The sequence below is a fragment of the Lissotriton helveticus genome, chromosome 3_1, assembly GCF_964261635.1.
Source record: "Lissotriton helveticus chromosome 3_1, aLisHel1.1, whole genome shotgun sequence".
NCBI lineage: Eukaryota > Metazoa > Chordata > Amphibia > Caudata > Salamandridae > Lissotriton > Lissotriton helveticus.
The window spans coordinates 821,307,610-821,329,535 of NC_136061.1; the positions used below are offsets into that span (position 1 = coordinate 821,307,610).

The window sequence follows — 21,926 nt, forward strand, 5'->3', positions numbered from 1 at the left end:
TGTATACTATGATATGACCAGTCATTGTATTGTATGGTGCGGTATGGCCTGTCATTGTATAGTACTGTATGCTATGGCCTGTCATTGTATAGTATATTATGGTTTGATATGATCTCTCGTTGAATAATATGGTAGTTATGGTATGGTATGGCAAGGTATGGTATGACCCGCTATTATATAGTTTGGTATGGTATGGCATGGCATTCTATAGCATGGCATGACCTGCCATCCTATTGGATGGTATGGTATGGAATGTCCTGTCAATATATAGTATGGAATGGTATGGCCTGTCATTGTATAATATGGTATGGTATTGCCCATCATTGTATGGTATAGTATGGTATCTATGGCATGGCCTATTAATGTACAGCATGGCATCGTATGGCAAGATATGATATGGTATTATATGGCCTGTCATACATTATGGTATGGCCTGTCATTTTATAGTATGGTAGGGAATGGCCTGTTGTCAGATAGTATTGTATAGGATGATGTGGCCTGTCAATGGATAATATGGTATGGTAAGATATTGCCTGTCAATGTATAGTATGGCATGGCATATGGTCTGTGATGGTATTTGGTACAGTATGTCCTATCTTTTATGGTATAATGTGGTGGGATATGGTCTGACATTTTATAGTATTGTACAATATAATATAGCCTTTTTTGGAGTAGTAAGGTGTGTTATAATATTGTATGGCATGTTATTGTAAAGTATAGCACGGTATGACTTGTAATAGTGTGGTATGGTATGGTTTGAAATGGTATGGGATAGCAGGTCACTGTATAGTATGGTATGGCCTGTCATTGTATGACTTGGTATGGTATGACATGGCCTACAATTGTATGGTATGGTATTGTATGGCCTTTAATTTTTTGGTGTGGTATAGTGTGCTTTGGAATATCTTTGTATGGTATTGCATGGTTTTATATGGTATGCTATGGCCTGCCATTGTAAATATAGTATGATATGGTATGTCATTGTATAGTATGGTATGTTATTGTGTAGTGTGGTATGGTATGGTAGGGTAGGGTATGATATGTTTGATAAGGTAGAGCCTGTCATTGTATAGCTTGGTTTGGCATGTCCTGTCTTGTCATTGCATAGTATGCTATGGTATTACCTGCCATTTTATAATATGGTATGGAATGATATTATCTGTCATTGCATAGTATGGTATGGATTGCTGTTGTGCAGTATGTTATGGTGTGGTATGGTATTGTATTGAATTGCAATTCCTGTCATTCCATAGTATTGCATGGTCCGTCATCATATAACATGGTATGGTATGGCCTGTCAATATGTAGCATGGATTGGTGTGACCTGTCATTGCATTGTATGTATGGTATGGACTGTCATTGTATAGTATGGTACATCATGGTATGGTTTGCCTGTCATTCAACGTTGAAAAGCAAGAAAATAGATTTATTTTTTAAATGTGTGATGACAATCCTAATGGCCCACCCAACACACATAATAAAGATGTCAGCCCCCCCACCGACAATCCAACAGAAAAACTTTCTCCGTCGCATGAATACCATCAAAAATCACAACAACGGCATTATTTCGAGGAGCATCTCTAAATGAACAAAACGTAGTCAATGGGCTCGTCACCCCACTCCGGTTGGGACTATACCCATTTCGAGCTGCGAGTCGGATGCTCGGCGTTCAGCCACCACATAGATCCTGAATTTTCCCCAGATGTCCTTGGGGAGGGAATAACGAGGTAACATGCTGTAATAGACTTCACTGTTATTATTACAGAATGCTAAACTGTTTAACCAGCTTTGAAGTGTTGGAGCTGCCTTACGGCCCCAGTAAATAGTCATTACCCTTTTGGCTAGTAACAGACTAAGGGAGACAAATCTACGAATGCCTTTGGGAAAATTTACCACATACCCTAGCAATGCCACTTACGGTGTGGGAACAAGGGTCAAGTCAGTCATATCTCCCAATGTTTTATGAACAGTGTTCCAATAGGATTGTCTACTAAGACAGGACCAAGTGAGATGGGCAAAATCTGAGTGCGGAGCATTACACTTACGGCAGGTGTGACATCTGGTCGGGTCAAGTCTGTGTGATTTCGCAGGGGTGATGTACAGTCTACGCAGGAATTTAAAATGAAGTAATTTGTGTCTGCTATTTAAAGAAGCATCCTTTGTCACTGCGCAGCACTTGTCCCACTGATCGTCTAAGATGGGGCGTCCTAAGTCTTCCTCCCAGTCTTTACGAACCTTGTCGTCAGTGACCGGCACTGCAGCAGTGCATACCCTGTACAGTTTAGAAATGGGGTGTACCCCCTCCTGACGCTCAACAATCATGGAGAGAGAGGAGTGAATGAATCCGGCTTAATAGGGAACCTAGGGAAATAGGCATGTAGAGGCGAGCAAAGAGGATCCTGAATGAAACGATCCATGAAAGTGGCATTGTGGGGGGGCGTGGTCTGGCCACGCAGGAAGATGGCCGCCTGCTAGCGGAGCTCCGCCGAGGGACGGACCCCTGACGAGCTCCTGAGGCTTACCAGCTCGAGTGGGGATTCCCTTTTGTGCCTGGAGGTTTCCTGACATCATGGGGGTCGCAGCGCTGGTCTCTCCTGGCGGCTGGTGGCTCCTACTCCCGTCTCCCGGCATGACGGTGTGACCAACTGGCTCTTCAGACGCCCGCCTCGACACTCGCGCGCTTTTGAAGCCGCGCCTCTCCACAGCGTAGGCGGCGCCCTTGCTACTACAGGGCCGCGCCTCTCTGGTATCTAGGCCGCGCCTCTTTGGACTTTGAGCCGCGCCTCCTTCGACGGTAGGAGTGTGCTTTCTATCGGCTGAAAATACATTTTGCCTGCCATAGTGCTGCATTTGTGGTGTACGCTGCCCTCTCCAGGATCATTTGGGAAAAGGTCTTCCTCAGTATTCCTGGTAATATTCTTCGAGGGAATTTCTTCACGCACATTATTGCTGCCTTAACAGTGCTTAATGATTAAACTGTAGGGTTATAAGCACTGCTCCGTTTCCCCCCCTTTTATGTGACATTAGGGGCAGAGCCAATTGACACTATTATATTATCCATCTCATTCATCTACATGACTTTTCTGCCAGTTATGCCTACCAGTGTTGGAATTTCAGCCACAAGTACCACTTTCTGCATCTCTGTTATGTGCTCATGCTGGTTTTGTTTAATGTAGCTATGAGTGGATTATGTTTTCACATGTATTGCTTTCCTATATGCCTAATACTTCATTCATGAAAGGTCATCTGTAGGATTGGCGCACCCGTCATTCTCATGAAGTGCGCTTTTTCTAGTCAAATGTGTGCCAGTGCTCAGTTGAAATAGCAATATTTGCAGGGCTAAAGTTGCATAACTAATTATTTCATAATAATTGCCATTACATGCAGAAACAGGTTATGAATGTCCCTTGAACAGTCAATATTAACGGTACGGGCAGATTTACTTGCAGACGTACTGTTTCATCTACCTCCTTGACTTTCACCACCTGGCTTTGGTACTGTTATTCTGCCGCCTTAAGAGTTATATATTGCTCTTATCTTGAACCTGTTTCATATTGTACTGCTTACTATTTTGTAGAAGTGTGCTAATGATTCTTTAACTTGTTGCATTTTTGTTATGTTGCATATGATGGTCACTGCTTTATTGCATATACTTCTCTACCTTTGATTATCTGTCATACTCTTGCTTTCATCATTGCTTCACACTCCAATATCTTATCAATCCGGTTTTGTAGACCACCTCTACAACGGTGCGCTGCAATGTCCACTAACAGAAATGGGGGTCGTGGCCCCAAACCGCCACTTTTTACTGAAGTAGTGAAACAAAGTTCCAATTCACTGGTAAAAGGAAATGGCTCCGCATCGTCCCCCTCATCGACAGATACATCCTCTCAGAGTGACAAATCTTTGTCCGATACTATGCAACGTATCCTGCTCGAGCTTTCTGGTGTCAACCGCAGACTGGAGGGGCTGGACATCACAATGACATCCTTGGCTACTGAGACTAAGTCTATTCGTGCTGAACTTACTACCTTCCATACACGAATTGATGCTATTGACTCTAAGATATCGGATATGGAAACTCGACTGGATATTGTCCATGGCTCAGATCAAGATTTATTATTTTTACATAGTAAAATTATTGATTTGGAAGATCGTAGTCGTAGAGACAATATTCGATTTTTTGGATTTCCGGAAAATGTTGAAAAGCAAGACATGAAGCTTTTTCTATGTGAGACTCTTCCCATGTTGACTGGTATTTCTTTTACTCTTCCTCTCGAAATACAACGTGCTCATAGACTAGGGCCTCCACGTTCTGGTGCCTCTGCTCGACCTCGACCAATTATTGCTTGCTTCCTTCGACATGAGCATACTCGACAGATCTTGTCAATGGCTCGTTCCCGTGGCTCCTTCTTATTTCAAGGCCATACTATTCACATGGCGGCGGACTTCTCCAAAGAGACAAATGAAAGGCGGAAGGCGTTCCTTTCTCTACGGCCTCAGCTGCGCAGACTGGACATCAAGTATGGATTATTCGAACCCGCACGCTTTCGAATAACCAGGAATGGAGACTCCAAGGATTTTTACGATCCTGCTCTTCTTCAGCAATTTTTGGATACTATCACGACGGTCGATATGGACACTCAATCTTCCTCATGTGCTCAGACCTCTCAGTCCAAGGGGTCATCTGCAGGTCTCACAGCGTCCTCTTTGAGTTCCTCTAGTGACCCTCGACAACGGGGCAGGGATATTACCCGTCTGCCTCGTTCTCAGGATGATAAGGCCTCGGCACTGCATTCAGTTTCCTCCCTAACTAACATGCCACAAAGGAACAAGTCCAGGTCTCCTCTTAAGCAGCCTTCAGACGCTGACTGATTTTTCGGCTTCATGGTATTTTTGCTATTTTATGGTTTAGGATAGTTCCTATTATCTGAAGCTTTACCTGTTCACTTAACTGCCTATTGGTCTCTAGTATTATAAAATATGCATATTGTGGCACTGCTTTATTTGGTGCTCTATGTCTTATTGTTATCCTGTCAGTTCTCAACAAATTTTGCGTTTTATCATAGGCTTTTTAGGAGTATTTACGCATTTTAGGTCTCGTTTATTATATGCTGCATATCTATTACCTATTACATGCGGGACTTGCTTCTTATTCATTCCCTTCTTCATGTTGTTGTTACTGTGGTTTAGAAATCACGCTGTTCATTTACTTCACATGATACTTTGTTTTTGACATAATGTAATTTTATTTTATTATTCCACTCATTTATATATATGCTTTCTCTATTCATATTCTCATGTTTTCCTATGGGGCTTTTCTTCTTTTGTTTCTTATTTCTTTCTCTTTCTCTCTATTTGACATTATCGATTCTGTTCCTTTCTATGTATTATTTCACATGCTTCTTTATTATTTTGTCTGTTTCTTTTAGTGCATGCTATGGGGGTTCCTTCATTTACTTCTTCTCCTTTAGTCTTTATTTTTCTTTCCTTATCAAGCTATTATTTACTTATGGTAATTGTACCACGCATTTAATCATTCTCTTTATTCATTGACTGTGCTTTATGATAGTATCTCATGTTTTTCCACGACTTTTGATTATGTTACCCTGCTCTATTGTGTCTCGTATATTCCATATTATCCTTTGTTCTTTAGATTCCCACTCTTCTTTCCTCGGAAGGGGTCCGGTTACCCCTTGGCGCTGCTTTTAGTGCGCCCAGACCCGTAGATAACAGTTTAGGTTCTCTTCTCTTTTTCTATCTTCGTATTTGTTTTACTTTAGTTTCTACCTGCTTTGTCTCTTTTAGATATTCACTTTGTTTTTCTAAATTACTTCTGTATTTCCTTTTCCTTCTCTCTTCCTTTCTTCTTTTCTTTTTCTCCATTTTATTAGTTTTCCTCTTCTTCGACACATTTTGTCTCTTGCTTCCCAGAGCAACATTTTTCTTCTCTATTTTCTGTCCAATTGCCTTCCTTTCTTTCTCTTTACCTCTTCAATTCTCCTATCATGTCCTCTCCTCACTCGCTGTCAGTGATTTCCTGGAATGTTCATGGCCTCACTCATTATATCAAGCGTAAAAAGGTACTCACATACCTGCGCTCTAAACATGTGGACGTTGCTTTATTGCAGGAAACGCACTTAGATGATATTGAATCTAGTAAACTCAGCAGAGACTGGGTTGGTAAAGTGATTCACAGTAGCGTCTCCAAGCTTGATCCTACCAACCCTAATCCTGTTCGCAAGTGTGGGGTTGCTATACTTTTTCGTAAGTCACTCCCCTTCACAATTCTCAAAACATGGTCTGACCCGGAAGGTCGATATGTGTTTGTCAAGTTGAAAATTGGGAACTCTTTCATTTGCCTTGGTTCTATTTATGCCCCTTTAGGCTCCAAAAAACAGTTTTTTCTCCGTCTGAACCGCCTTTTCACGGAAATCGATGCCTCCCAGTTTCTCATTGGAGGGGACTGGAATTTGGCACCAGATCCTACTTTGGATAGAACAGGTTGCTTTGACACCGTTAACGCTCCAGATAGAGCCATTCTTAGGGACATTCTTGCTGATACTGGTCTAGTTGATCATTGGAGACTGAGTCACCCTCAGGACAAAGAATATACATTCTTCTCATCTACACATGGTACATTTTCGCGTCTTGATTATTTCCTTCTTTCGCAACAGGCAGTCCAATTGGTTACACAGTCCCAGATCTTGGAAGCAGCCATATCCGACCATTCCCCTGTTCTTTTATCTCTTGATTTGGGTCTCTCCAAACCAGGACGTAAACCATGGCGCTTGAATATAGCCAGGTATAGAGCTCCAGCAGGTAAACTTCTTTTGCAATCACATCTCCAGGATTACCTTACTCTCAATGATACATCAGTCTCTTCTAAGAGAATAGTTTGGGCTGCGGCCAAGGCAACAATTAGGGGTAAACTCATGCGGGACGCTGCCTTACGCAATAAGGAAAATGCAGTCAAACAGACTGCTTTGGAGGACGACATTCGCCGACTCTCTCAATCGTATATCTCAAAACCAACTCTTCAGGCTCGTAAATCACTGGAGAAAGCGAGAATGTCTCTTAATAGTCTCTTTACTTCTAAAGCCGAATACGCTTTGCAAAAGATGAAAGGACGTCATTACGAGCAGGGGGAAAAGGCTGGTCGGTTATTGGCTGCGCAATTGAGACAGAGGGAGGCCGCTATGGCAATTCCAGCTATCAAATCAGGTGGTGGTGACGTACTTACTTGACCACAGGAAATTGTTGAGGAATTCGCTTCATTTTATAGATCTCTTTATTCTCCAAGCACTCATACAGATACACTTGCGATGAACACATTTTTAGATGCAGTTCATATTCCTAAACTCTCGGATGAGGGTAGAACCCTACTGGATGGTGTTATTACGAAGGATGAAATTTCTTCAGCAATAGCTGCCTTGCCATATCATAAAGCTCCGGGGGATGATGGTTTTCCTCCTGAATTTTTTAAATGGACCGGTCAGGATATGATTGACACTTTACATGCTGCATTTGGTGAGGCGGTGGAGGAGTCTTCTCTTGGTCCTCTGTCCAACAGGGCCGTTATAGCTGTCTTGCCAAAACCTGGCAAGGATCCTTTGTTATGCAGTAGTTATAGGCCCATATCTCTTTTAAATTCAGATGTTAAGATACTTGCTAGCATCCTTGCATCACGTCTTCGTAAAGTTTTACCTTCTTTAATCCACAACTCGCAGGTAGGTTTTGTCCCAGGTAGGTCATCTCGCAACCATTTACGCACCTTATCTCACACTTTATGGTCAGCTAAACATCTCACTGATGATGCATTACTTCTCTCTCTGGATGCTGAAAAAGCGTTTGATCGCATTGAGTGGGAATACCTTTTTTCTATCATGCAAAGGTTTGGGTTAGGCGACCAGTTTATAGATAAAGTGCGCCTGCTTTATGATGATCCATCCGCTCAGGTCAATTGCGGCGGTTTTCTTTCTACCCCATTTCCAATTAGACGAGGTACTCGTCAGGGATGTCCACTCTCCCCTCTTCTCTTTCTTCTCGCAATGGAGCCTTTAGCTGCTGCGATACGTCAATCTACTAATGTGGTAGGTGTCCCCCTTCCAATTGGTCACTCTAAAATTTATTTATATGCAGATGATATTCTCCTTACACTCACTGATCTTCCCCGCTCCCTTCCTGCTCTCCTCCGCATCATCAATGATTTCTCTTCTTTTTCTGGCTACAAGATAAATTGGGATAAGAGTGAAGCATTACCCATGACCATTGGTACAACGAAAGATGTGATTTCTGATTTCCCTTTCCATTGGCAACCATCCCGACTTAAATATTTAGGAATCTTAATTAATAGAGGGTTGGATAATATGGTCACGGACAATTTGACTCCTTTAATCATACAAATGCAAAGAGACTTTGATAAATGGAAGGCTTTGGGTTTACCCTTATGGGGGCGGGTTCAGGCGGTCAAGATGGTTACTCTTCCTCGATTTCTTTATGTCTTGGGTATGCTTCCTCTTCACATCCCCTTGACAACTCTGAGATCCATTGACTCCAAAATTAAACTTTTTGTCTGGGGTACTGCTAAACCGCGTCTTTCCATTGCAAAACTAAAATCTCATCAGTTACAAGGGGGTTTGGGTCTTCCTTCTATCGAGCATTACTCGCTCGCTCTTCATCTTTCACAACTTGTTTTTTTTCTACCCAAATCTAAAGACATACCTCAATGGGTCCCCCTTGAACGTCACTTATTAACTTCTGGTCTTGGTTTGTCCCTTTTATATGGTAAAGGGGTCAGTTCTTCTGATCCTAAAAACCCTATCTTATCTGCAATGCACAAATCCTGGCAGAGAAGTCATCGTATACTTAAATCTAATTCACGTATCCATTTTAAAGCCCCTTTATGGACTAACTCTGCCGTTCGTATTGGGGGTCGCATTCTGTCCTGGTCTGTATGGCAGGACGCTGGTATTCAGACTATAGATCAATTATTTCATAATAACTCTTTTAAATCTTTTTCTCAACTCTGTGAGGAATTTCATCTGCCATCCACACAATCCTGCAAATACACTCAGCTTCAACAAGTTCTCACAAAACATTTAGATTCTCCGCCTGACTTAATATCTATATCTCCTATTTTGTCTTACCTACAGTCTTGGGGGAATCTTAAAGGTGTGACTTCTGGTCTTTATAAAACTTTTTTGCATCCTTTATTTTCACAGCCTCTCTCGCAAGCTCTCCAGTTAAAATGGCAATCTCGCCTATCGGTTGCATATTCCAATATTCAATGGGACCAAATCTTGGAAGGGTTGCATAAGGGAGTCCGTGAAGCCCGTCTTAAATTTTGCATTTTCAAAATTATACATGAATGGCATTGGTCTCCAGTCAAATTGCATCATGCTAAATTGTTATCACATACTTTGTGTTGGAGGTGTTCAGCTTCTGGTTGTGATATTACGCATATTGTTTGTGAATGTCCTCATACGACACCTTTTTGGCGTTTTGTACGGGAGACATTGGGCAATACCATGTCACTCCCTCTGCCCCTTACTCCTCTGAATATTATTTTGCATGATTTTCGTAGCCTTCCGAAGTTTTCTAGGCCGCAAACTCGTCTTCTCCACACAGCTTTGGCCACGGCAAAAATTTGTATACTGCGGCACTGGAAATCGCCTCTGCCTCCTTCGCAGGAAGAGTGGTTGGTGGCAATGATGCAAACAGCTCTACATGAACGTACAATTTATAATTTGCAGGATCAAACTTCCATTTTTCTCCAGGTGTGGTCTCCTTTTTTGGAAGCCACTGTGCATAGTGACTCTGTTTCCACTCCTCCTTCTCCTTTGACTGTTCCACCTTCTTAATTCTCTTCTTTTAGGTTCTCTTTTTTCGTACTGCTCAGTTTTAAATTTTTTCTCCTTTACCTCTTGTGCTTACTCATGTTGCTCTGGGATTCTTGCTTATTCTTTTCCTTTTCTTTTTCTCTTCCTTTTCCTTTTATTCATTTTCTTCCTTTTCCTCCTGTTTCCTTTTCTTTATTCTTCTTCTATAATGTACTTATTTTACTATTTTCTCATTATTATTGTATTTAAGATTATGAAATATACTATATTTTTATGTCCTTATATTTATCATACTTCGTGTAATACCTTTCCTCATTTGTATTATTTTACTTGTCAAAGATATTATCCTGCTTTAACTTTTGTATCTGTACTTTTATCTGAAAATTTCCAATAAAAAATTTCAACACAAAGTGGCATTGTGGAAGCGATACTGGTCCGCCACAGAGAAGACATGACCTCCTGGAAAAAGAACTCCGAATTTGGTGATATCAAAGTTCGCCAGAGTGCGCTGCATCAGTCGCTCATCTGTGATTGGTAACAAGCGAGCATTGGGAAGCGGTAAAGCTGAGGAATATGGTGTGGGGGCGCCAGTTACCCACCACAGCTTTTCCCAGGCCCAGCTGGTGTTAGAGACGGTCTGGACAACTCTGGGATCTCTAGGCACTCCCTTGGGCTGCACCGCGGCTAGTGTACCAGGTAAGACAAAATCTGCCTCAGGGCGGAGATATAGGATCCTAGCGTTGGGGTGAAACCAGGCAAAGGCGTAACTACATTGGCTACTAGGTAGTAGAACTGTAGGTCAGGTAAACCCCAAACCCCTGTCTCTCATACGGCAGGGTCAGCACTTGCCATCGAACGCGAGCCTGCTTGCCACCCCAATTCAATCAGATAAGGTGGGCCCGTAATGTAAAAGAAAAGGTGTTTGGGAGAGTAATGTGGATATTTTTTAAAAGATATAAAAATTTGGGGAGTACAATCATCTTGATCAACGTCACTCGACCAGCAATGGACAATGGTAGCCGCAACCATCTCTCCACCTGTGACTCAAGGGCGCTAACTGCTTGACCGTAATTAAGGCGGAGGATCTCAGCGGTGTCCAAGTGAATGTAAATGCCTAAGTATTTAGTATTGTCTGTGCACCATTCAAGTGGGAATTCACACTCCCATTGTACAGTGCTCAATGTCAAAGGGAAGATGACTGGCTTGCGCCAATTGATCCCCAAGCCTGAATGCTATCCAAATCTAAGTATTTCTCTAATAAAGCGGTTCCAAATTAACTTTGGGTTCTCTGACATATAGAATAATATTGTACGCATAAAGCGAGACCAAGAGAGGTCCGGTGTTAAATTGTAGGCCCCTCTGTAGATGTCTCTCTTTAAAATGTCGGACTAAGGGGTCCATGACCAGGATAAACAACAAGGGCGACAGGAGGCCGAGTGCCCCAAAACAAGGAGAAGGGGGCAGGAAGCGTGCCATTCAGTCTAAGTCTTGCAGTGGGGCCACTGTACAATAATTCCGTTGTGGCAACAAAGCCCTTGGGCATTCCCATATGTCTTGTCATCATATAGTGTGGTATGGGATGTTATGTCAATGCTTAGTAAGGTATGGTATGGCTTGTCATTGTTTAGTATCATACGATACAAGTGTCCTGACATTGTATTTGGTATGGTACCACCTGCCTTTTTATCGAATAGGATGGTATGGTATGGTTTAGTATGGCATTGTATAGCATTGTATGGTATTATATGGTACAAGTATGGCCTGCCATTCTATGGTATGGTATGGCATGTCTTGTAATGGTATGTTAATGCTTAGTAAGGTATGGTATGGCCTATCATTGTATAGTATGATAAGATACGAGTGGCCTGACATTGCATTTTTATGGTATGATATGGCAAGTCATTGTAAAGTATGCCATGTATGATATGGCCCTTCTTGTATATTATGGAATGTATGGTATAGCTTGTTATTGTACAGTTTGGTGTGGTATATTATGGTATGGTATGGTATGGCCTACTGCTGTATGGAATGGTATGGCCTGCCCATTGTATGGTATGAAATAGTCTGTCCTGTCAGTGTATTGCATGGTATGGTATGTCTGTCATTGTACAGTATGGTGGGGTATGGCCAGTCATTGTTTAGTATGGTATGGCCTGTCATTGTATAGTATGGTACGGTATGGACTATCATTGTATATGGCATGTCATTTTATGGTATGGGATGGTATGGCATGGGATGCCATTTTATAGTATTGTATGGTACAGTATAGCCCATCATTGTATAGTACAGTATGGTTGAGCATGGTATGGCTTTTCACTATATAGTATTGTATGGTAAAGTATGGTATGGACAGTCTGGCCTTTCATTGCATAAAATGATATAGTTTGTTATTGTATGGCCTGGCACGGTATGATATGGTCCGTCATTGTTCAGCATGCCATTGTATAGTATGGTATGGTATGGTATGGTTTGGTATTATACAGGAAAGTAAGGCCTGCCATTTTAAAGCATGTTATCCCTGTCTATGTATGATATGGCATGATATGGTATGTCATTGTATAGCATGGTATTATTCGGTATTGTATGGCCTGTTTTTGTATAGTATGGTATGGTCTGTCATCGTATGTTATGGTATGGCATGTATAATACAATATGGTCTATCATTGTATACCATGGCATGCTATGGTACTATGGTATATCCTGTCATTGTATAGATTGGTATGGTATGACATGTCCAGTCATTGTGTACTCTGTAATGTTTTAGCATGGTATGGTATTGTATGGTATGGTTTGTCATTGTATGTTATGCTATGGTATGGTGTGTTATTTTATAGTATTGTATGGTATACATTTTTCTCTCATTGTATAGTGTGATATGAAATCATATAGCCTTATATTGTATAGTATGGAATGGTTTGATATGGTATGCCTGTGATTGGATAGTACGGTATGATTCAGTACAGCCTGTTATTGTATAGTATGATATGGTAATCATAGTCAAAATGTACATATTAAGCTATGGGAGGAAGTGTAATAGGAGCGACCAAACAAGAAATAAAACACATTACATTATGTTATTTGTATGCTAGATTGTTCTTTCCAACCCATAATCATGCAAGCATAAACTAATTTATTACACACACTGCTTTTTCATAAAATATTCTAATAAAGTTTAATGCATCCTAAACATCAAGGAACACATACCAAAAGGTGCACTTTGTCACGAACTAAATGAATGATTACTTATTAATGGCAGTGTGAAGTAATGAATGTATTTTGTAAACACTGTTAAAAGCCACACTAACAAACTGTGGCCTGTTGATGTTGTTATGATGCACCAAAGAGTAGAAGGGGGGGTGGGGGGGGGGGGGGGTGAGAATGAAAAGTAAAAGGGACCCTAATGTAAAAGGGAACAAACACAACACAGAAAATGAGTGGATGAAAGCGAAAACATGTAGCAAAACCAGGAGCACGACAACCGTAAAAAACACATGTACTCCTATGAAGTGCTGCATGTAGAAGAACAAATAGGCTGAGACTGAAAGTGGAAGCAGCAGAAGGACACTCCTCAAAAAAAGAAAGCAGTATTCTTTGGCCATGCACCTGGAATGGGGGCAAATACACAAATCGAAAGGGAAGCCAACAAGCGCTAATCAAACATGTAGCCAGCAAATAAGACTGACAAAAGAGCAAACCTATGGTTAGAAATGTGTGTGCTCTGAGCCACTTGTAAGTGAACAAAATTCTTCACAAGGGTCAGCATATGCACTGTGTCAATTGAGACCTAAAAAGCATATATGAACAACTGGATATGGATGGGCAGTTCATTTGGAAATATTTATGTGAAAGATAGTCACTTTACCTCGAGCAAAGTCCAGACTGTTTGCCTGCCTTTTCAGATTCAATGATTCCTGAATATGTAGGGGCGGTTAAACCTTTACAACCCAAATGTACTTTTGTTCTGCTAGTAAGGTGGCAACACTTAGCCAGTTATATGATTTTGTTGCATTTGGTGGTGCTACAGGAAGTCTTACAATGTGTTCCATTGGTGTAATTAGATATACCTGGATATGGATGAAGGTTGGAGTGACAATGCTTAGGCAGCCACTTGGCTTTGGTGCCATGCTGAGCTCACGATGGGCAGTGTCTAGTCCATTCTGTTAGTGGAGGGAGACTTGATATGCATGAAGTGCTGTGGGCAGCCTGGAAATATTAAGAAATTTGGCATTTCTGAATGTATGCCATGGCAGTGAGAATACATGTGGCCAAATGAAGCATGTTATTTTGAGCAGCTGTGCTAATGAGTGCACATTCACATATTTATTACTACAGTTAAAAGATCAAATTCTAGTTTATCAGCACAGAAAAATAAAACTGACAAGGAAAAAACGTTCATGGACCAAATGATTGCATATTACAATTATTTTAACCCAAGTAAGTCCTCTAGATCTACCCTCTCCCTTGATGGAGAATCGCTTGAGCGTGTAAAAGAATTTGACTACCTGGGAACTATAATTTCACAAAATCTAAAGTGGCAGCCCCACATTGATAGAATGGTTTTAAATCATAAAAGGGTGGTTGGTGCATTAGGGCGAGAACATCGTATGTCCATCTCCAAGCCCATTGCTCCTGCGTTGGATATTTATGCTGCAAAAGCTGTAGGCAGCGCCCTTTATGATGCAGAGTTGTGGGGTTTTGATTGCATCAATGTTCTGACCACTTCTGAGAATAAGTTCCTTAGGGAGTTGATATCTCTTCCAAGGGGCACCCCAATTAAACCACTATTGAGCGATCTGGGTCGCCGCTCCATTCGGGACCTAGCCAGGTTACGGCCTCTTTTATACTGGGCTAGGTTATGGCGGACCCCAGAGCTCTCAAAGTACCTAGACGGTTTGAAAGAGGTCATGAACCTTAATGGTGCCCATAAAATTAACTGGATCCGCAACATAAGGAAGTTTCTCCACGAAACTGGCTTGCTAATTGATTGGGAGCTCGGAGTTTCTTTATCTAAGGCCGAAACTAAGCGAGCTTACTGGAATTGGGTTGATGAACAAGATCTAAGGGACCCAAACCAAGGAACGTTGACTGAAGCGTTTAAACAGCATAAACCTAAGCCTCGCCTGGAGCCTTACTTGGATTTTATCAAGAAACCAAGAGACAGATCCCTATTTATTCAGTTCAGGTTGGGAAACCTCCCCCTCCATGATTATACCTGTAAATGGAAGCCCCCGTACCAAACCTCACCTGACTGCCCTATTTGTGAAGGTGTCATTGAAAGTATCGCTCAACTTTTCTTTGTATGCCCAGCCTATGTTAAACCCAGACAGAAATGGCTCAAACCCGTGTGTTTATTGCTCGGAACAAGGGATCATTCCTCAGCACTTAGAATACTCAAGGCTGACACTAGTACAAGCTTAGTGTGTGGGGTCGCCAAATTTCTGAGCTGGGCTTGGCTGATCAGATCAAAGGCTACGAGATGACCTCAGTTTTAGTTACATTTTTAACATTCACAAAGCTGCTAACGTTTAATATGCCTTTTAAACTATTTATTGTAATATGAATGTTTTTATTGTAATCTACTTTTTAAAATGTAATATCTATGAATTGTGGTTTCTTATAATTTGTATGTGCTTTTATGATATCTTGTATATCGAAATAAAGCTTTGATGATATTAATTATTTTACACATGGAAATAACTCTCCTAATAGTCCAAAGACTGAAATGTGATTGTACCTCCTTGCTCAAACGTAACCCCTTTAGCTTCCTGGTTTGGCTTAAAAATAGTTTCTTATAAATGTACATAAAAACATTAAATAGAATAGACAATTTATATGTGTGTGTGTGTGTGTGTGTGTGTATATATATATATATATATATCTATATATATCTATATAGATATATATAGATATATATATATATATATAGATATATATATATATATATATATATGGAGAGAGAGAGAGAGAGAGAGAGAGAGAGAGAGAGAGAGACGGCCAGAGTACAATATGCCATTAATTAACATTGCTGAGAGAGAGAAGGGGCATCATGACATACTCAAGGGTTCACCTCCTGTGCATCATGGCCGCTCCCCACACTAAATAATGGTAGGAAATAGCATGCTCATCTGCATTCATATAGTGTATTGGGTTGGTGTGGGATGTGCTAATATGTTCCACTGAGGCATTCTGCGTTAATATTGTATTTTGGAATCTTCATGTCTATATTATATATCTGGCCAATTTTGTATGCCCTCTGATGTCACTCTAGTGACCTAAGGTGCTATTTGTTTACTGAACCAATGACATCATAATGCTCTGTGTTTTTTAGATGACTAGCCATCTTTCTCTGAACAGGGTTGGTGGGCAAGATAACAAGCCAGCATTTGGCACGTGACCTAACTGCAGCTTGGTTGCACAAATTCTGGAGCATCAGGAATGTAGGGGTGGAAGAGGCTTTGAACCGACATCCTACACTCTGGTTTTCTGTTTATTCAGATGCACTCTTGTATGCAAAACATGTTTTTTTCAAAATAATCTGTTGGTGTGGATATCTGCTTAGGTTTTACTCTGGAATTGTACAGAAAACCATATGTTTATATGTATTTAGAGTATTTCCCTAGGCATTATTTGTCTTTTAAAGAGAGCTGGGACTGTAACATCATCCTCTGTGATGCCACCAATGGTATTAATAGCTTTATACCATATATACAGGGCATGTAATTCAAATACTACCAGTAGCGATGCTGCACGTATTATGCCACCCACAGAAGTAGCATTTTAAAACTGTCTCAGGCCTGCTACTGCAGTGTCTGTGTGTGCAGTTTACTGCCACTTCCACTTAGCAATTAAAACGACTTGCCAAACTTGAAACTTTCCTTTTATTACATGTAAGGCACCCCTAAGGTAGGCCCTAAGTAACCCTAAGGACAGGGTGATATGTAAATAAAAGGCAGGACATGTACCTTTATGTTTTGCATTTCTTGCTAGTGACAAATAGCCTATTTTGCTTTCCAATACTGTGAAACATACCCCTCTTGGAGGCCAGCATTGGGAATTCCTTGATACACTTTCAATCTGTAATTCCGGATCAGAGAGGAGTAGCTTTTTCATGTTTTATATGTTTGGAATGGCAATGAAAAATCCTCCTTACTGGTGAAATTAGATTTAAAATTATTGTTTTAGAAATGCTACTTCAAGAAAGTGGACATTTCTCTCTACTTACTGCTCTTTGTGCCTGTCTCCAATACACGTCTGGTTGGGTGACAGCAACACTTTGTGCGTTCCCTCTAGACTGCCAGAAACACAGGAAGGTGAGGCTAATCTACATTCTGAGCACTCATCTGCATTCTGATGGGTCTTCCTGGGTATGGGGGAATGGGAGGGGCTGACACTTGCACTTCAATTGGCAGTGCCCTGTCCACACATAAAAGAGTGATTACCCACCACAGATAGTGGGGCAGACAGGACTGGGTTGAAAGGGATCTGTGTGCACTTCAGAGAGCTCCTTTAAAGACACCCCCTACATCAAAGGCACTTTTAGGGATAAGTACTGGGTCTCTAACTCCCTAAAATCAGATACTTCTGGATCGTGAACTGTATCTCTGTCAGAAGGACTGTTGTGCTGCTTAAAGAACTGGATGGCTTTTCTGGAAGGAGAGCTTTTCTGTTGTTTGTCCTACTGCCTGCTGCTCCCTGACTCTGCTGGAAGGAGAGCTGGACTCTGCCTTATCTCTGAGTGATCTCCAAGGGCTTACTGGCTAGCCTCCTGCTTTCTGAAATCTTAGGAACACAAAAGACTTCCTGCAGTTCTGCTGGTGATGCTGGACTCTGCTGTCTCCAAGTTCTGGGCCTCAGAAGTGGGTTCTGAAGTTGCTTTTATCAAAACTGATGCATCATCACCACTGCGCCGGTCGGAACTGACACATTTCCCCTTGATGCAGAGGCTATTTCATAACATCGGTTCTACTGCCTGTGTGGGCCGACAAAGACGCTCTGCATGGCTTGGTGACAATGCTTTGCCTTCACTTCAGCAAAGCTCCATGACGATGCAGTGACCCAGATGCGTGGAAAAGATCCATGCATTGAGCACTTAGCATCAGCGCTTTTCTCCATCCAAGGTACTTTCCCAGCTGGCCCTGCTTTTGTCCGGTAGCCAGCCTGCCCTTCTCATGGTCGGCCTGAACTTTGAAGTTGCACCAGTCCCTTGCGACCTAAAGTAACCTTTTGACCGCTAGTGACTTCTAAGCACTATTTCTGCATCTGATCTTTAAAGATTAATCTCAACTTCTACTGATTGGATTCTTGTCGTTTTGGTCTTGTTTTACTCAGATAAATATTTATTCTCCATTTTTCGAAACCTAAGTGGAGTCTTTTTGTAGTGTATTCATTGTGTTACTGTGTGTGTGAGTGTGTTGCACAAATACTTTACACATAGCCCCCTTTAGATAAGCCTGACTGCTGTGCGCCAAGCTACCAGAGAGTGAGCACCGGTTATCTTTTAGTATGTATCTAGCTTACCCTGTCTAGAGTGGTGGTTTCTGTGTGGCCTGGGTCAAGGATCACATTTCTAACAGAGCTACAGGAGGGTTACATTTTATAAAAGGAAATAGAGACTGGCTTTTTCCCACCCAGCACTCATGACTACTGATATCTTGGTATGATACTTACGCACACAGACGGGAGCCTTTCCTGACCAGCGGTGATCCTGCTGGCAGATCCTAACTGACATTCCAATGAGGCGGAAGCCAGGCCCACACTGGTACACCACACTGCCACGGTAGTTGTAGTTCTCGCCATTGATCTGCCCATTAACGATAGGCTCTGGAGTGCCACAATGTCCAGCTGAATAAAGAGACAATAAAGTAAGATTGAGCTGGCATGTGACTTGTTGAAGACTGAGAAAGGTTATATGTCAGAACATCGGGGACATAAACATTGTGCTACAAAATTATCACAGGCAAAATATTGACTACCAAAGTATTGTCAAGGTAGGTATATACAGATAATTATAAATTTACTTATTCTAATCTTAATTCCACACCGTGGAGATATATATATGTGTATATATATATATATTTATACATATATATATATATATATACATATATATATATATATATATATATATATATATATATATATATGTGTGTGTGTGTGTGTGTGTGTCTACATACCTTGCATATATATTTGTGCATATATACATAAACATATATATTTTCATTCTCCATATAAACTGAACACACTGACTGTCATTGTTGTGTAGTCATAGTTAGTTAGGTCAGAGTTTCCATAGGAAGAGCATTTTTGTGTTTCTCTAATAACCTTGGCACCATGTGATGGATCTGCACACAACTTTCCAAAAATAATTTCGTCCACCACAGCAGCTCCCTCCTAGAGAGGTTTGTGCCTATCCGTCAAGTGGGGGGGGCCAAGAAAAAGTTAGGAGGTGAGGTTCCAAATCGTTGCTTTCCCATGTTATTTCCCAATTTTCCATAGAAAAATGTGCTCTCCGATACAGAAAAAATGGCTGGACAGAATTACACCAAATTTGGTAAAAAAATGTTGAAATTTACTTAGAAAGTGTGCTTTTTGTGGGGGGCGTGGATAACCCACCAAAGATGGCGATGCAACGTAGCCAAGTTCTGCGTCCCAGCCCCACGATCTGCCAATAATTGCAGTGACCTGGGCCGCTGTCGCCTGGTTTAAAGGTGAAACGGGGCCTGGACAGGTAGCAGCACCTCCTAAAGTACTTTTGGAGGCCATGGAGTCCTGAAATTAAGGCAGGCGAGGCACATAAATCTAAACCACATGGAGACAGCTGCAGCCTGTAAACCCTGTCCATTGTCTCCATTGAGAGCTGTGGGATCTGGCGCGGGCACCTCACACTCCTGACTGCTCGGCCTACAGAGCTGCAGCCAATTTGCAAGAGTGGACCTGAGAACCTTGATTCCTAGACAGTGACCTTCAGCAGCCGAGGTGAAGTTAGGGGCTGCGAACAGAACCTTCCCAGCAGTGATCATCCACAGAGCAAGACATGGAGTACAAGCGAGGGCCCTACATACCCGCTGCACAACGGCTCGGGTCGCTTGTGACCCAGTGGCTGTTGTCTGCCCCGGTTTGGGAGCCTCCTGGAGCCCACACTCTCCCCCCGGAACTGGAGAGACTGCAATGGAGCAGCTAGGCGAGTACCTCCGCTGCCTGACTAGCTGCATGTTGAGGTATTATCTCAGTGGGGGAGATGCTGGAAACGAAGGGGCACGTCCCCCCCGCCATAGATTGGTGCATCTGGCACTTTCCAGTGACGCAGCGAGAATGCCTTTTTGGAGGGGGAGACACTAGAGAAACAGGGATGTTTCCCCTTACCCCCAAGGACCAGTGCACTGAGAGACTTGTATAGTACCTGCAGCAACAGGCTAGTAAGAGTGGGAGCTGAGATCTCCTGCCTGAGACAAATCTGCTCACATGGCAGGCAGACACCCAATGATTTTCCATGCTCTACTGTGGCTGAGGACCCCAGCGCCCGGCAAAGTTGCGGACCACACTACTGAAGTCCTTCCAATTCCACTTAGCAGAGGGGGACACGGTGCTGAGGATTGCGGCTAACGGATAGCCAGAGAGAACCTTCTGTCATGGTGTGGAACTATGCCATGGGGAACCCCAGCATATCACAGTGGCGCCTTAGAGACGGGCTCCCTCACTCACAGCTGAACTAGAGACCGCCTCACTGTCGGAACTCCAGGTGCTTAAAGAGCAGGAGTGGCTCTCAGCAGATACAGGTATGCCCAGAACAGATGGTGCTAGATTCTCTTGCCTGCCTCCTTATTCCATCCTTTGACCAGTTGCAAGAGGAATATGAGTTACCAGTGGGATTCTTCCTTGCATATGGTGGGCCAGTGGCTGAACTATGAAGGCTGTGGGCATTGTGGACCAGAACAGCACCTGCTCGTGCACACCCTCCATGTTATGGGCAATGGACAAAGGCTCATCACCTGGTTTGCATGAGTGCTAGCTCACATTACATCTGACCCACTACAGGCGACGTGCTACTGCTGGGAAAGAGATATCGGCCGAGATTTTACATCCAAAGTATGGGACAAAGTTACCGAAGGAAGGTGTCCCAAAATGGCAAGTTTCATTACATACAACACGACATCCTGCGCCAAGCTTACTTCACTCCTGAAAGCCTACAAAGAATGTTTGGGTCTTCGCCGCATTGCTCCCGGTTTCGTGCACCAAATGCCAAATCGGCATACATGTTTTGGAACTGCCCTGCAGCTATGGCCCTATGGCAAGAGGATACAGAGGCAATGTCTGAAGTGCTGGGCTGCGTGGGACTCCTCACTATGGAAGGGGCACTGCTGGGCACATTTGATTGGAAGAAAACACAAATGGTAAGAAATAGATTCCTAGACATGGCCCTTCTCATGGTCATAGCAATGCACTGGAAGGCACTGGAAGGCGTACACTCTCCCGAACATACAACACTGCTGTGGGGCCACCATTAAATGGGGCAAGGCTGAGGCGGGGGCACTGAGATGGGAGGTGGTCCGAGGATTGCAAAGGGTCCCTATAGCAGCCCTGTGCAAGGGGCTACTGCATGCCATACATACATTCCCTTATATCCTAAATGGGTTGCCTTCTCACACTATGAGATGACTAAGTACTGGCTCGGAGTCTTAACTGGTTCACTCCTCTAATTTGGTTATGTGCCCCGATGACCCTTTATTTGTGGGGGTCTAGGGGGAGTGGCCTTCTCCCCTATGGAAACGCTTGTGAGCTCCATACTGTTGGGCAGAGGGAGGAGTGATCTAATCACTAGTTGCTTTTTTCGATATAGAAAATTAGTGAGGAGGCACTACTTATATGAAGATTACTGAATTGCCGTACCATGAGGATGTAATGTATATTAACCCCCGGGTGAGATCTGATTGACAATTGTGTTACTGCTTGTATTATTGTTAGTCAATAATGAACCGACTGATCACGGTCAAACACTACTGATACCAAGCTGTATGCCATATTTAAATGCTAACCTATGTATTGAACTGAAAACTAATAAAATTGATTCAAAAAGGTGTGCTTTTT

At 42.4% G+C, this 21,926-nt stretch overlaps 1 protein-coding gene across 1 annotated transcript in view; it reads right to left on the reverse strand.

Annotated features, from left to right (window-relative positions):
- Nucleotides 1-21,926, reverse strand: part of CSMD2 (CUB and Sushi multiple domains 2) — a 607,842-nt gene that overhangs the window by 143,372 nt on the left and 442,544 nt on the right. Inside the window, exon 48 of the mRNA XM_078683053.1 lies at nt 18,510-18,683. Coding sequence (XP_078539179.1) covers nt 18,510-18,683 — 174 coding nt within the window. The remainder of the gene's footprint in view (nt 1-18,509; nt 18,684-21,926) is intronic.